Source organism: Polyodon spathula, chromosome 18, assembly GCF_017654505.1.
Source record: "Polyodon spathula isolate WHYD16114869_AA chromosome 18, ASM1765450v1, whole genome shotgun sequence".
Taxonomy (NCBI): Eukaryota; Metazoa; Chordata; class Actinopteri; order Acipenseriformes; family Polyodontidae; genus Polyodon; species Polyodon spathula.
The window spans coordinates 4,232,113-4,245,916 of NC_054551.1; the positions used below are offsets into that span (position 1 = coordinate 4,232,113).

At 38.3% G+C, this 13,804-nt stretch overlaps 1 protein-coding gene across 1 annotated transcript in view; it reads left to right on the forward strand.

Moving 5' to 3' along the window:
• Window positions 1-13,804, forward strand: part of LOC121331149 (caskin-1-like) — a 121,153-nt gene that overhangs the window by 92,559 nt on the left and 14,790 nt on the right. Inside the window, exons 7-12 of the mRNA XM_041278362.1 lie at window positions 2,943-3,051; window positions 3,484-3,592; window positions 4,272-4,366; window positions 4,923-5,040; window positions 10,642-10,860; window positions 13,673-13,777. Of these exons, the coding sequence (XP_041134296.1) occupies window positions 2,943-3,051; window positions 3,484-3,592; window positions 4,272-4,366; window positions 4,923-5,040; window positions 10,642-10,860; window positions 13,673-13,777 (755 nt within the window). The remainder of the gene's footprint in view (window positions 1-2,942; window positions 3,052-3,483; window positions 3,593-4,271; window positions 4,367-4,922; window positions 5,041-10,641; window positions 10,861-13,672; window positions 13,778-13,804) is intronic.

Consider the following 13,804-nt stretch of genomic DNA (forward strand, 5'->3'; position numbering starts at 1 on the left):
GCCTATAGAAATAAGGATTTGTTGTGCACGATCATATGATCATTTACCTGCACGTTAGATACCAGTTTTATAGTAGTTAAGGAATGCAATACAGTACTGAACAAATAAGGTACAATGAAATGATGCTGTGTTTGAAGTAACCTGCGTATACTGTATCAATTGCATGGTGGTAGAATCCACTGATCATAAGTATTGTCATTGTAGAGCTGACAGTAGATGTCACAACCATTTTGTAACCAGAGTGATGATTGTATATAGTTGTATATAGTTTTGCGTACAAACATTTGTTTATACCTTGATATATATTGTAACGACCATCGTTCTGGGCATTGTGTTTGTCTTGTGTGTCTAATTTGTTGTGTCTCCTTTAGTGTTCTGTGTATTGTAAGGGTATGGGGCATGCCGTTAGTGTGTGTATGTGAGTGCGTGCATTATTGTGTGTGTGTATGTGGTGTGCGGGGCGGGACCCTCCCCCGAAGCTATAACTGAAGGGGTGGGGGGAGCCGGGAGAAATGGTGTAGACTCGACTGGATTGAGACTGTGAGGGACAGAGCTAAAGGCTGAAAGAGAGTTCTTATCTGTGTAGCAGAAATATATCGAAAATTTTGGCCGTCAATATTGCGTTTGCTTAGGGTGGTACTAATTTGAAATCCCATTACAAGTAAAATTGGCAGTTTTTTGGAGTTTTTTTTTGTCTTCTCATTTAGGTTTGTTTTTTAACTGCTATCCAATACTGTCCACCATTGCACTGGTGTATCAGTACATTTATACATTTGTAGAGTAAGAATCCCTTGTGGTGTGTGTATCCATTTGGATAAGGGTCAAGGAAAAGTATGGGTTTTTTTGTTTGTTTTTTTCGTGCAAACAAAAACGTAAAATATCTCCTTAAAACAACCATAATATTTAAGCAGGTGGGCCTAAAACTAGACATGAAGTCACAAAACCCAACCCTGAGCACCCTGAAAGAATGTGTGTTTCTAGTGAGACTGGATTTTTCTCAGACCAGACGGCAGAATGGGCGTATTGTCTTGTGGTCTGATGCACTCACTAAAGCCTGCTTGGAGGCCTAGTTTCACAGACCTGGATTTGTGTTTCCTTGGGCACAGAATGGTAGGAAACATGAAACTGGATCAGTAAATTAATGGGAAAAGGAGACATGAAAGAACCTATTATTATTATTATTATTATTATTATTATTATTATTATTATTATTATTATTATTATTATTATTATTTCTTTTTCACTAATATAATACTATAAAACATATGTTATAAATGTAGTTGCTATTTTTATAAAATGAATGCCCCTGCCTTTAGCTACCTGTAGTTTAATCGTCACTGTTGCCTTATCGTTTTCTCGATTTTTAGCTTTTCATGTTTTAGACCAATAACCTTGAAAGGATTCCAATTAGCATCCCGCTCTGTAACCCTGTCATGTCATTTAAACCATACAGTAACTTCTCCTCAACATGCCGCTGTTAGGTCAATATGAAGTTATAACTCTTGTAGATAAGAACTGCGAGAAGGGCTGGATAAAACCCAATCAGATACCGCCTGCTGATGGCCTTGCTATTGTAACGAAGTGATAACAAGAAACAAGAAGCGGGTTTCCTAAAGCTCAGTTCTTCAGAAGAGATTAGCGCTTTCAGCTTGTGGGCGCTCTGTACTGCAGCTGTTTCAAGCAATATTAAACCCTGAAGCCTGGTTTGTGCTCTTATCAAGAGGGCTGTAAGGATGAAAGGGCACAGAGGTGATTTGTGCAATTCCCTATACTATATATCCCCCCCCCAAACTCCTCCATAATCTCCTCCACAACCACCCACCCCTGACAGAGGATTCTGCCACAGTTGAGATGCTCAGGCTATATATATATATATATATATATATATATATATATATATATATATATATATATATATATATATATATATATATATATTATCCCAGGATTCCATCTTCAGAGCCCGCAGTCTAATCATTTGGTTTGCTGTGCCTATCAGTTGCGACGTGCGCAGGGAATTACAGTGAAGGGCATCATGTTCATTCATCTGGACCGAGATTGAGATTGAGATTGTGAGCGGAGAGCTGACCAGGCAGGTTAAGGGCTATTATGCAAATGAGCTGGTGCCCTCACATTATATCGCAATGGAATGTTATTAATCCATTACTCTCCTTGCATTAGTAGTGGTCATAAAGTAAATGATTAGACTTCAGGACTTGAGCGTTTATTGTATGTATCTGATAAATGTATTATAGATAGGTTGTTTAACTTTTTGAGGCATATAAAATTTCATTAGTCATTGAAGTGCAATGCTTGGCATTAGGGATTGAATAGAAATTCAGCCGTTTGTGTCTTACTTCTGTTACATTTATGGATATTTGTTTGGTTCCGCTGTGCAGCACAGACCACTGCTGTTTTTGCTTGCAGACAAGTTGAACTCAGATCTCGTCATTTCCACTACTTGTCTAGATAATCGTTTGACATTTTTTTGTATTTGCCGTTTTCATGTTTGCCAGTAATGGACACACAAATGTCAGGAAAATCTGAGATGAATAATATTTGCATGACATTTCTTATTGTTATATAAATGGCATCACTTTGTATGTCAATGCATAACTCTGCTGCTGCTACTGTTGTCTTGGGAACTGCTGAGGGAAGGAAAATGAGTATCAGTCGCATATTTCTGCGGGTAACATTATTCATTTACAATTCATCAGTCCTTAAAGGTGTAATAACCAAGCATTTGAGTTGTAGATTGTGAGCTTGAGGATCAGGTAAGGTCCACCTATTACCAAATGCACAGGAATTTAACTTATACTGTGGTGGCAGGGTTAAGTGGGTTCACGTCAAAGTCTGGAAAAGTTTGATTTCAAAGTATCGGTGCATCATGAAAATGAAGTCATGTGATTTGACCTGGTGCTCTGTTCTTTTTAAACCCACAGGCTGCTTCTGCAAGCTGGCATTGACATCAACAGGCTGACCCATGCTGGCACCGCACTGCATGAGGCAGCTCTCTGCGGGAAGACAGAGGTGGTGCGCCTGCTGCTGGATGTGAGTCTGACTGTAGAGAACTTAGAGACACCTGATGGTCTTGAGTGTCTGCTGGTACTGGAGGGAATCAAGCCAAAGACAGAGCAAACCAGATGCTTTCTCTCTGAAAGGCTTTTATTTAAATTTAGTTATGCTGGACAAAACGATTTTTATCAACTTTTTAGATTATTTTTTTTGAAATCTTTGCATTCTTTGAAATGCTCCCAAAGCATCTTGAGGGCATGTAATAGAGCAGGGTGGGTGTAGTATACAAACAAACACTGAACACCATACAGCTAACGTTCAGCGTGTGATGGCTTTCTCCTCTAGAAAACTAGGATCGTAGTCAGGTTAATGTAATGAACAGAATATGCATAAACAAATTGCAGTAGTCTTTCCCATCGTTCCAGCTGCTGTCTGTGATTCAGTGTGTTTGGTTTCTGTCCTTGTCAGAATGGTATCAATGCCCAGGTCAGGAACACATACAGCCAGACGGCCCTGGATATCGTTAACCAGTTCACTGCCACACAGGCCAGCAAGGAGATCAAGCAGCTGCTCAGAGGTGAAGAGAGACATCCTCAAGATGTGTTTCAAACCCTTTCATTTTTGTTTTGCTTTTTTTGTACAGAAATGTATGGCCAGACTGCAGTGATTTTGTTTATTTTCTTTCACCTCTCAATTAACGTACATCTATCGCCAAAAGTTTTGCATAGAATGAACTAGTTTTGTTTCTTAAGGTCGATTGAAACCCGCTGGATAATGTTACATTAACATATTGAATTCCACACCGCTTTGTAGTTTTCTGTATACTCAATGAAAAACTGACAAAAATGGAAAAAATTGACATTTCGAAATCTGACATGAAATACCGTACTACTATTATGGCTTGCGGTAGGGACTTTTGCAATGTTATTTTGTAGTTTCTTTGATCACATGATGTTAAATAAAAAGATCTCAATTATGTTTGTCTAGTTTTTTTTGTGTTATGTTTTAATCCTAAAATTGTATTTGAAGCTGAATTTTTGGCCATAGCTGTAAAGCAGTTAAGATTTAAAATGTGTTGTGCTGCAAAAATTATAATATTCCACTGAGGCAAAATTGTAATTTGGGTAACACTTTTATCTTTTTGTTGTATTCTTTTCTTATGTACCCATGTTTATCCTGGCTGTATCTACTGCAGGACATCTTTTCGCTGTTTTTTTTTTTTTTTTTTTAACATTTTCCTTTTTTGTTCTTATCAGATGCCTCGGCTGCCCTGCTGGTCAGGTCTATGAAGGATTATTGTAACAACTACGACCTGACCAGCCTGAATATCAAAACCGGAGATGTCATTACAGTAAGTACCGGGATCACTCTGCACAACAATAGGCTGATTAAACTACAACATGCCAGTAAGGTCCTCATTCACTGGGACATACAGGGAATTATCTCTTTAAATCAAGTAAAACAAATGAAAGTTATTGCTGTTCTTTTATTGTTTTTTAAAATGTAAGTTTATACAGAAAGTAAATATATATATATATATATATATATATATATATATATATACATATATATATATATATATATATATTATATTATATATTATGTCAGATTCTGTCAGATGATTCTCTGTTCTATGACATTCTATGACATGAAGTGGCACTGTGCACAACAGCGCCACCTGCTGCATATAGACAGAGTGACTGTAACCGTACTGTTACTATACTGGTTCATGGGAGAAACCTAAATGATATAAAATGGTAGAGTTTACATAAAAACGTACAGTACAGTACAGTTTTGAGAGAACAGCCATATAAAATAAATCTTTCCTGGTGAGATAGTAAACAGATTTAAAAAAAAAAAAAAAAACTGCATTTAATCCTTTCTTGGTTTTCTTTCGTTCGTTGCAGGTGTTAGAGCAGCACCCTGATGGCCGATGGAAGGGCTGTATCCATGACAACAGGACAGGAAATGATAGAGTGGGATATTTCCCTTCCAGCATCGTGGAGGTGATCAGTAAGAGGACAGGTGTGCTGCTTGAGGTTCTCAAGGGTGGGAGGGGCTGGGGTGAGAGGATCTGACTTTTGTTACTGTTAGGACTAGGGAGTTGAGCTGTACTGTACAGCCCTTTAAGGATTGGTCCTTTGATCTAAGCTGGTTGAAACTGTAAGGGAGGCTTGTTGCTCTATGTTTTTAATAGGGCACTTTTCTGTCTGTGTGGATGGGGGAAAGGTGTTTAATATTTGAAAACCTTTTTTTTCAGCAGTCCACCAGAAAGCTGTGTTTTTTTTTTTTTTTTTTTGTTTTGTTTTTTTTTTGACTAAATGCTGGTAATGTGGTCTTTAAAGGGTTAAAAGAAAAACAATGAAAAACTTTGAATAACACATTTAATTGGATAATTGCACAACATGTTGGGAGGGGAAGGAGGGCAAGGAGGAAGGGGGAAGGGGGTGGGCTTAGGTGGCCAGATAGAATGACAGAATATCTTGGTCTAAAAGGTAGAAATGAATCTCAACTAAAAAAAAAAAAAAGAAAAAAGAATTGGAAGTTCAAAAATAATACTAATACTAATAATAATAAAGGGTGTGAAATGTCTTCATAAAACCTGGTCAGAGAGCAACAAAGGCAGAGGGTCCCGTGGACAAAGTTAGTGTGATGATGGACACTGTATAGAGCATGGGTATGCTTGGCACCTGAAACTAAGTGGCCCCCGAAAACAAATGGCAGGATTCGGTGGCCGCTGAGTTTCAGACACCCTGTTTGCAGGTATTGAGGTCTGGTTGCTTGGCTGACGCTACAGGTGGCATGTGTCACGTCGGGGGTGAATGTTTCATTGCCTGGGTGTCGGCCCACACTTTTAAGGGTTGTCTTTTAAGTTGGCTACACCACTGTTTTTCATTTCCTTGTCACACTACCTGGTACCCTGTTGTCCTTGGAGTGAGTTGTACTCACTAAAGCAAAAAACAAAAAAATTATTTTTGCTGCCGGTCGCTGAGTGTTCCTTTAGTGTCTTTGGACTGCTGTTGGCTGCTGTTTTTTATTGGTAGGCTGGTTTGGCAGACAGAAGTTGGCAGAAACAGTATGTTGTTTCATTTTTGAACACCACTGGTGTATGGAATAGAAAAACACACACGCACACACACACATTGCTTTTACTGGCTTTTACTAGGGGTTTGGTAAGGACCACAAAGGAAATGAAAGATACCAAAATGGATGTGCATTATCCCACTTGTGGGTATAAATGTGCTCACGACTAAGCAAAAGGATATGAAAACGAGACTTCTGTGTCGAAAACCAGTTTGTACCAATAGAATTCCAGTTCCCTCCAAGAGAGGTCCAACAGACAGTTGAGATCACAGCATTTAGCAACCCAGAAAACTGCATGTACAGTAAACAAATGACCTGCACAGAGCTGCATTGTGGGACCGACTGATTTAAGGTAGAATCAGTATGTGCAATAGCAGGTGCAACAAGGGTGAATGTGACTAGCTTAAGTTTGCTCTGGCATTTGTCTAAGTGAAAGCACAACTGTAGCCACAGCAGCACTGTGGTGCCTACAAATGAAATAATGTTTCTCAATAGCGCGACAATGACTATATCAGTAGTATTATTTCGATTTTATAAAAGCCATTTCATGTAGCTTTTATGTAGCATTATAAATCAAACGATATTTTACAAATCCATTATAGCTACTGAAATGACAACTTGTAGAACTAGACATTGATTAATGTATTTACTGTCATAACGTGGTGAACAGCTAGACATCGTTGTGGCATTTAAACCTGCAGCAGATTTCCCAAATGAGTTTGCACAGATCGCGTAGTGTAATACGTGAGCAAGAACAGGCTGTGGCTGGCAACTTTTATAAGGCTTTAGATCAGCTAGGAATGTTCCAAAACCATGGTTGAGCGGTATTAGAAGAATGTCATTTTGAGTACTGTACCCGGTTGTAGCCCAGCTGAGTTTAAGAGAACCGGGCTTTGGGACAATTTTTAAAAGCTAATCATTTTAGAAACCGCTACGTTTTCAGAACAGACTATTATAGCTATCAGCAGATTGTGCATTGGAATAATAGTTCTTCAGGATTTGAAGTGAAGAGATCTTTGATACTCTAGATACCCTTACACAAAATTGCCAGCAAGATCGAAGAGGTCATTTAGCTGACTCAAACGATCTTCTTAGAAAACTCGAAGAAGATTAAAAAGTAGGAACACCTTACAGCAACATGCTCTGGGTCCTGCTTTGAAGCAAAGGCAAGTAAAGGTGAAAAGGAACATTTGCGGGGAGGTTAATTGTGTTTAGATTTATTGTTTCTATAGATACAGTGCTGAATACTAAGAAAGGACCAATGTAACATGAGCAATATTGATGCTGGTACGCACTAATTTAATCAATAATTTTGTTAATTTTGCTAGAAAGCCAAAATTTAAAATAACAGCAAATTAAATTAAAAGACGCATTCAATTATGTAACCCTCCGTAAATCATCTAAAGGAGATTAATATTAAACTAACATTTGTATGGGTAGTTAAGATTCGTTGTTAAGACCACTGCAATATTAGGCCCCTAGGGCATGAGAAATCTAATATATTAACAAGATTTTGCTCCCTAATTGACTAATGACTCGGCAGTAGATGACGGATCATCTGGTCAAGACCAAGAATCTGCAGCAGTTGGAAATTCATACTCAATCACGTTCTCACTGTAATGTGCACCCTAATCCAATTTCCAGAACCTTAACCCCAATGTACCCAAGAGGTGACAGAACACATGGGATACAAGGTCGTGGCCTGGTTTCATTGTCATTAACTGTCTCTCAGTGATCTCATTTTAAATGGAACCGTTTTTAACCATCTGTGTGCAGTCTAGGAGATCCATGCTCTGTATCAAATCATATGTCAAATATATGGGAGTTCCATATTTATATGCGTATTTAGTCTTTTAATCCACAATAAAAAAATATCTGAATGTTCTTAGTCATTATTAATTGCTTACAAAGATTTCAATGAGTTTACTTCAGAGTTAACACATTCTAGTACTAAATAATAGTGCAGTATGATACTTTCATCGCTATTGAGAGTTGAGCCATTGGTCTGACGATGCATAGCTTGGGGTTACAGTATAAACACCTCATATTATCAGCTTTAATGTTTCTACATGTTGTAATCACTAGGTTTCACAGCTGGGTGACATGTGAGTAGGGTTATTCTGCAGGTTTTTGTTTAAAGGGTATTTAGCAGTAACATACCCTGTAGGTTGATCAGATACTACAACTGGACGCAGTTGAAAATCTAACTGCTATAAAGTTGTGGTTACATTAACTAGGAGAGTTGCAATCAAAAATAATAAGGTTGGCAATTTAGAAGGAGGGTTATAGGAAACCATTTCATGGGAACAGGCTTGTCATCAGAGAGTGTATTCTTTCATACCCAGCACTGTAAATTAGTGAATCTGAGTGAGACCCCCAAAATGTCTCTCAAGTATTCATATTTTATTTAAGAACAAGGTAAAAATAAATACAGCTCGACATATTGTCTTCATCAGAGCATGTTAAAAAATGGAGTTCATAGAATGTATAAATGCAGCTGATATTCACTGGTAATGAACCTCATTGTCTAATTACATATAATCAAGGTCTAATCAATTGGTTTAATTTCCACCTTTAGAATGGAACACAGATCTCTTATATATGCTGTTAGACATTCTGTCATGAAACACACAATGTATTAACAATTTATACATATCCAAAACCGATTGTTAATTCAATTAAAATGAAAGAACTATTCCCAGTGCATTACCTATCCCTGAGAATGGGAATTAATAACATTAGAAACAATATAATTCATTCATTCAATTTGCATCATTATGAAAAACAAGTCATGAATTGTCCTAAGCATGTCCAACAACAGTTCAAATGCAATATTCATAGTTATGTCAACATTAGAAAAATACCATTACAGACATGCCAATATGCTTAACTTATTATAAATTCCATATTTGAAAACAAAATACAGAAATGAAACATTCCGTATTAGCCACCCTACAGTAACTTGTACATAAGGAGTTTCACATCAAAGGGCACAGATTGATTCCTTCATTGAATATCCCAATATGCTTGTCTCTGTAATAATAAATGTATTAGATTGCCACATTGAGTTGGTAAAGTAATTTCCTCTATCCCTGCAAATCGTAATGAGTGTGGAGGTGATCCATGACCAGCTTTTGTATAGTGTTTAGCTATTGCATAGTCTTGATTTTGATTCCTGATAGCTGCTTTATGTTCAGAGATCCTTATTTTATTTTCTACAACTATATATATATATATATATATATATATATATATATATATATATATATATATATATATATATATATATATATATATATATATAACTGATAAGTTTGTGGGGGATCGTCGATGGACTGCAATTTTCAAGACTCGCCATCAATTTTTGATTGGATTCGAGTCAGGACTTTGACTGGGCCACTCAAGAACATTAATTCTCTTCTTGTTCAACCACTCCAGTGTGGCTTTGGCTTTGTCATTGTCTTGCTGAACTGTGAATTTCCTCCCCAGTTTCAGTCTTGGCTGACTCAAACAGGTTTTCCTCAAGGATTCGCCTGTACTTTGCACCATCCATTCTCCCCTCTATCCTGACAAGCTTCCCAGTCCCTGCTGAAGAGTAGCATCCCCATAACATGATGCTGCCACCACCATGCCTGACAGTTGGGATAGTGTTGACTGGGTGATGTGCAGTGTTGGGCTTGCGTCAGATGTAGCGCTTGGAATTTAGATTGAAAAGTTCAATTTTTGTGTTGTCTAACCACAAAACCTTTTTCCACATGCAGATGCAGTAACATCTACATGCTTTTTCGCAAACTCCCTACGTGCTTTAAGATTAGGCTTTTTGAGTAATGGCTTCTTTCTTGCCACCCGTCCATACAGGCCAGCTTTGTGTAGAGACTGGCTTATTGTTGATGTGTGAACACTGACTCCCATTTCAGACACAGAACTCTGCAGATCTCTCAAGGTCATTGTTGGCTTCAGAGTGACATCACAAATGAGTTTCCTGCTTGCTCGGTGATGTGATGCATCTTCCACTTCTTAACTTCACTGTGCTGAGAGGGATAATCAGCGCCTTTGAAATTTTCTTGTACCCTTCTCCTGCTCTGTGCCTCTCTACCACTTTATCCCTGACATTTCGAAAGCTCCTTAGTCATCATGGTTGCTTTGTTGGATCACTGTGTGAGTTGCAGCTTGAAAGTCTGTATATACCTGAGGGAAATTATCTACAAGTTAAACCACTTTGAGTACACACAGGCATCCAATTCACTAATTTCCTGACCTCTCAAACAAATCATTTGCACCTGAGCTGATTTAGGGTTGCAGTAGCAAAGGGGTTGAATACTTATGCAACAGAGATTAATGGTAATGGTAACTCTTGGTAACAAATGGTAACAAATTTATGGCGTAACTCATTGTGGCAGTGATAGTTTCTTACTGAGAATGCAAAAATGCTTGCATGCTGCTTTTCGGGAAAACAAGTTTCCTTTCAGATTCTCTTTCTTTTGATTTCTGTTGCTTAATTTGTTTCCCTTTTTCCTTCTCCTATATTTTTGTTGTTACTAGGTTCATGGAACTCTGTCATTTGTACCCAACAGTATCAAAAGATACAGATTTCTGCATCATCGTACGGCCTTGGCGCCGTGGTTAATGGCGAAACTTACCATCAGTTCCATTACTTGCCACCACCTCCACTTCCCCCTTCACATTCCCATCAGCCACTTTTCAGTTCCTTTGGCTATCACAGGTCCTATAGTACTTCAGAAGAGCTGCACGGTGGACAAGGTAGAGGACTAGCGGCTTTTTATTTATTTATTTATTTATTTATTTATTTATTTATTTATTATTAATTATTATTATTATTATTATTATTATTATTATTATTATTATTATTATTATTATTATTATTATTATTATCATCAGAGATTAATTTATTTATTTGCTTCTAATTTTACTTAGTCATTTCTCAAGTGTGTCCTGCTCGTGACCAGTCTGAGTTCGCCTTATTCCATTCACCTTGTGTTGTGTCCTGGTTTCTCAGAAGGCTGAACAATCTCCTCTTTGCCAAATGGCAGCAAATGGCCAGCATACAAAGCCTGCAGTGGAGTAAGGCGAAATCCAAGGCACAAGATAGATAAAGGATTACTCCTCTGGGATTTATTTTGTGTTTTCTAAGCTTTTCTAATACTTTGGTGGGCTTTCTTCAGATCGTCTCCTCCAAGGGTTTCTAATGTTTGCCAGGAAGCATCAAAGCTCAGGTATAGCTCTAAACTGCTTCCCCACTGCTACCCTACTTTATGGTTCCTGCAGTAGTCAATTTTAACCATGCTGGCTATAGAGAAAGAATGAGTGAGTAAGATATATAGCCACAGACATAATCTGTACCGTATTCTTAATACAATTAACAAAAACTTCATAAAGATCGAATACAAATAACTAATAGTCAACACACACACACACACACACACACACACACACACACACACAAGTACTGTAACCAATCACTAAATAAATCGCAAAGAAGTAATCTTTAGGTGACCCATCTAAATACCAAAATTATTATTATTATTATTATTATTATTATTATTATTATTATTATTATTATTATTATTACCTTTGTATGAGTCACCAAGGTCCATATTAAGGTTCTAAAATGTAAATGTTTTATTTCAGGGGTAGAAACTCTTTCTTTTATTTTGTTTAGTTTGAAGTCAGCAACTTTATCAGTTTTAAAAGCATAAAAGAGCTAACATTGTTTGAGCTCCGAAACAGGCCTGATCTAAATTACCGTTTAAGAAAATGCCAGAAACAGCCAGGTAACCAAAAATAACAGTTTATATCACATTTACTGTATCGTGGTAGCCACGTGCTTCTAGGAATTTCAACCCCTGAAGTCCTGTATCTTGTTTCTGTCACACCATTAAAGGTGTACTTGCTAGCAGAAAGAAAAACGTTATATAAATATATCAAATCAGAATTGTTCTTACAGTCTTCCACAGCACTTCACAGCTTCAACTTTATAATGACTGGTGAGTGGTGAAAACAGTACTAGCAAGTACAGCTTTAAGTGGGAACGGGGACAGCTGCTACGTGCTGAAGTGGAACATGCATTGGCCATTCTCCTCACAACCTCTATCTTCTTCTGGCTTTGTTTGATTTCTTGATTTTTACATGTTTTTCCTTTTCCTTTCTGAGCTATCCTTCAGTTTTACTTTTCATAAACGTTCCAACCATTTTACTTGTTTTGTTTAGCACTAGGGCTGCTAATTTATAAACTAGAGAGTAATTTGAACATGCAAGTGAGTCGGACACTCAGGTCTGTAGCCTTGAGAGCCACAAGACACTTCAGACCTTGCAGTCTACATTTATTTTACTACACCCAGCTTCACAGCACAGGTCCCATCAGAAACCAGAAACAAATCCATCTCTCACATAGAAATAGTAATGCAGGCTTGCAGTCAACCAGATTTTGTGTGTATATTCTGTTATTTATACAGTGTAAGTGGACAACAGGATTTTAACATTGATTTTATTAACCAAAGGGTTTTAATTTTTAGCTATGAAAACTAGTTTCCCTGGTTGTTGCATCCATGTTGGGGGTGGGAGCTTGTATGTGTTAACTATGATCCAGATACCGCCCGATCATACGCTGTCAACACCTGCGCTTCCTGGATGTCAACCAAGCACCTGAACCTTGGTTGTCTTCAAAAATCTAGCAAGGTCCCAGCCCAAATGTCCCTTTTGTGAGTATCCTTGATTGTCAGTTGCCACTAAGTTAATCACCGGATCCTTTCTTTTAAGTCAGCTAGAGGGGTCAAAATGTGATAGCTCAATCCTAAAACTGATGCAAAAGCTTTGGCAATAGCTGTAGAGATATTTCGAGCTTTGCACAAAGGGATAGAAGAGTAAGCATTGTGCATGCATCTCCAGAGAAAACTGAGTTCTCAATATGAGAAGCACAGACTGTTTCATCAGTGTATCGGAATGGTCTAGTCTGTCATTGAATAGTCAGAATCCTTCTCTTTTAAGATGCCGTAACACAGCCCATGTAACAGAGCCATACCTCAAACTGTAGGTTGTCATAGAGAAAATAAACCCTCGTCATCCTTGAAAGATTTGATATGTGGCGCTACTGGACCACTCTTGCAAAAGAGCTGACCTCGCGTACAGCATGTAGTCCAATGAAAACTGGATATAGGAAAAAACATGGAACATCAACAGCAGGTAAGAAACGAAAGAACAACAAGTACACAGCGAGTAGTGCGTCGAAGGATTGACATGTACAGAGAAAGACTTGCATGTACAAATTCCTTTTGAAACAATCAAGATGTTCAGCAGGGAAGCAGTTCGATAACATTGAACTTTCGACCAAAACAAAACAGCCCTGCAAACTTTGAGGGCAGCTGTGACCCATAATTCCTCTTCTGCCCTCCTGTCGAGGTTGCAGAAAGTCTTTTCATGTCAGTGAACCAGCCATCACTGTCCTTCCCTCCAGCTCACTCTGTCCATTCCCGCTGTGGAGTGAGGAGCATGGCCCCGCGTGCCCAGTGCAGACGTCACTCTCTGCCAGCTGGTAACGTTGGTTTCTGTGTTGAAGGTCCCCGAGGCTCAGAATCCAGTCCACATGGCTCACCCACCCTGGCTACGGGCAGCTCCGCCGGCGCCAATGAGGAGATCTGGGTTCTGCGCAAGCCCTTCGCAGGTAACACCTGGCGCTCCCATCAGTCAA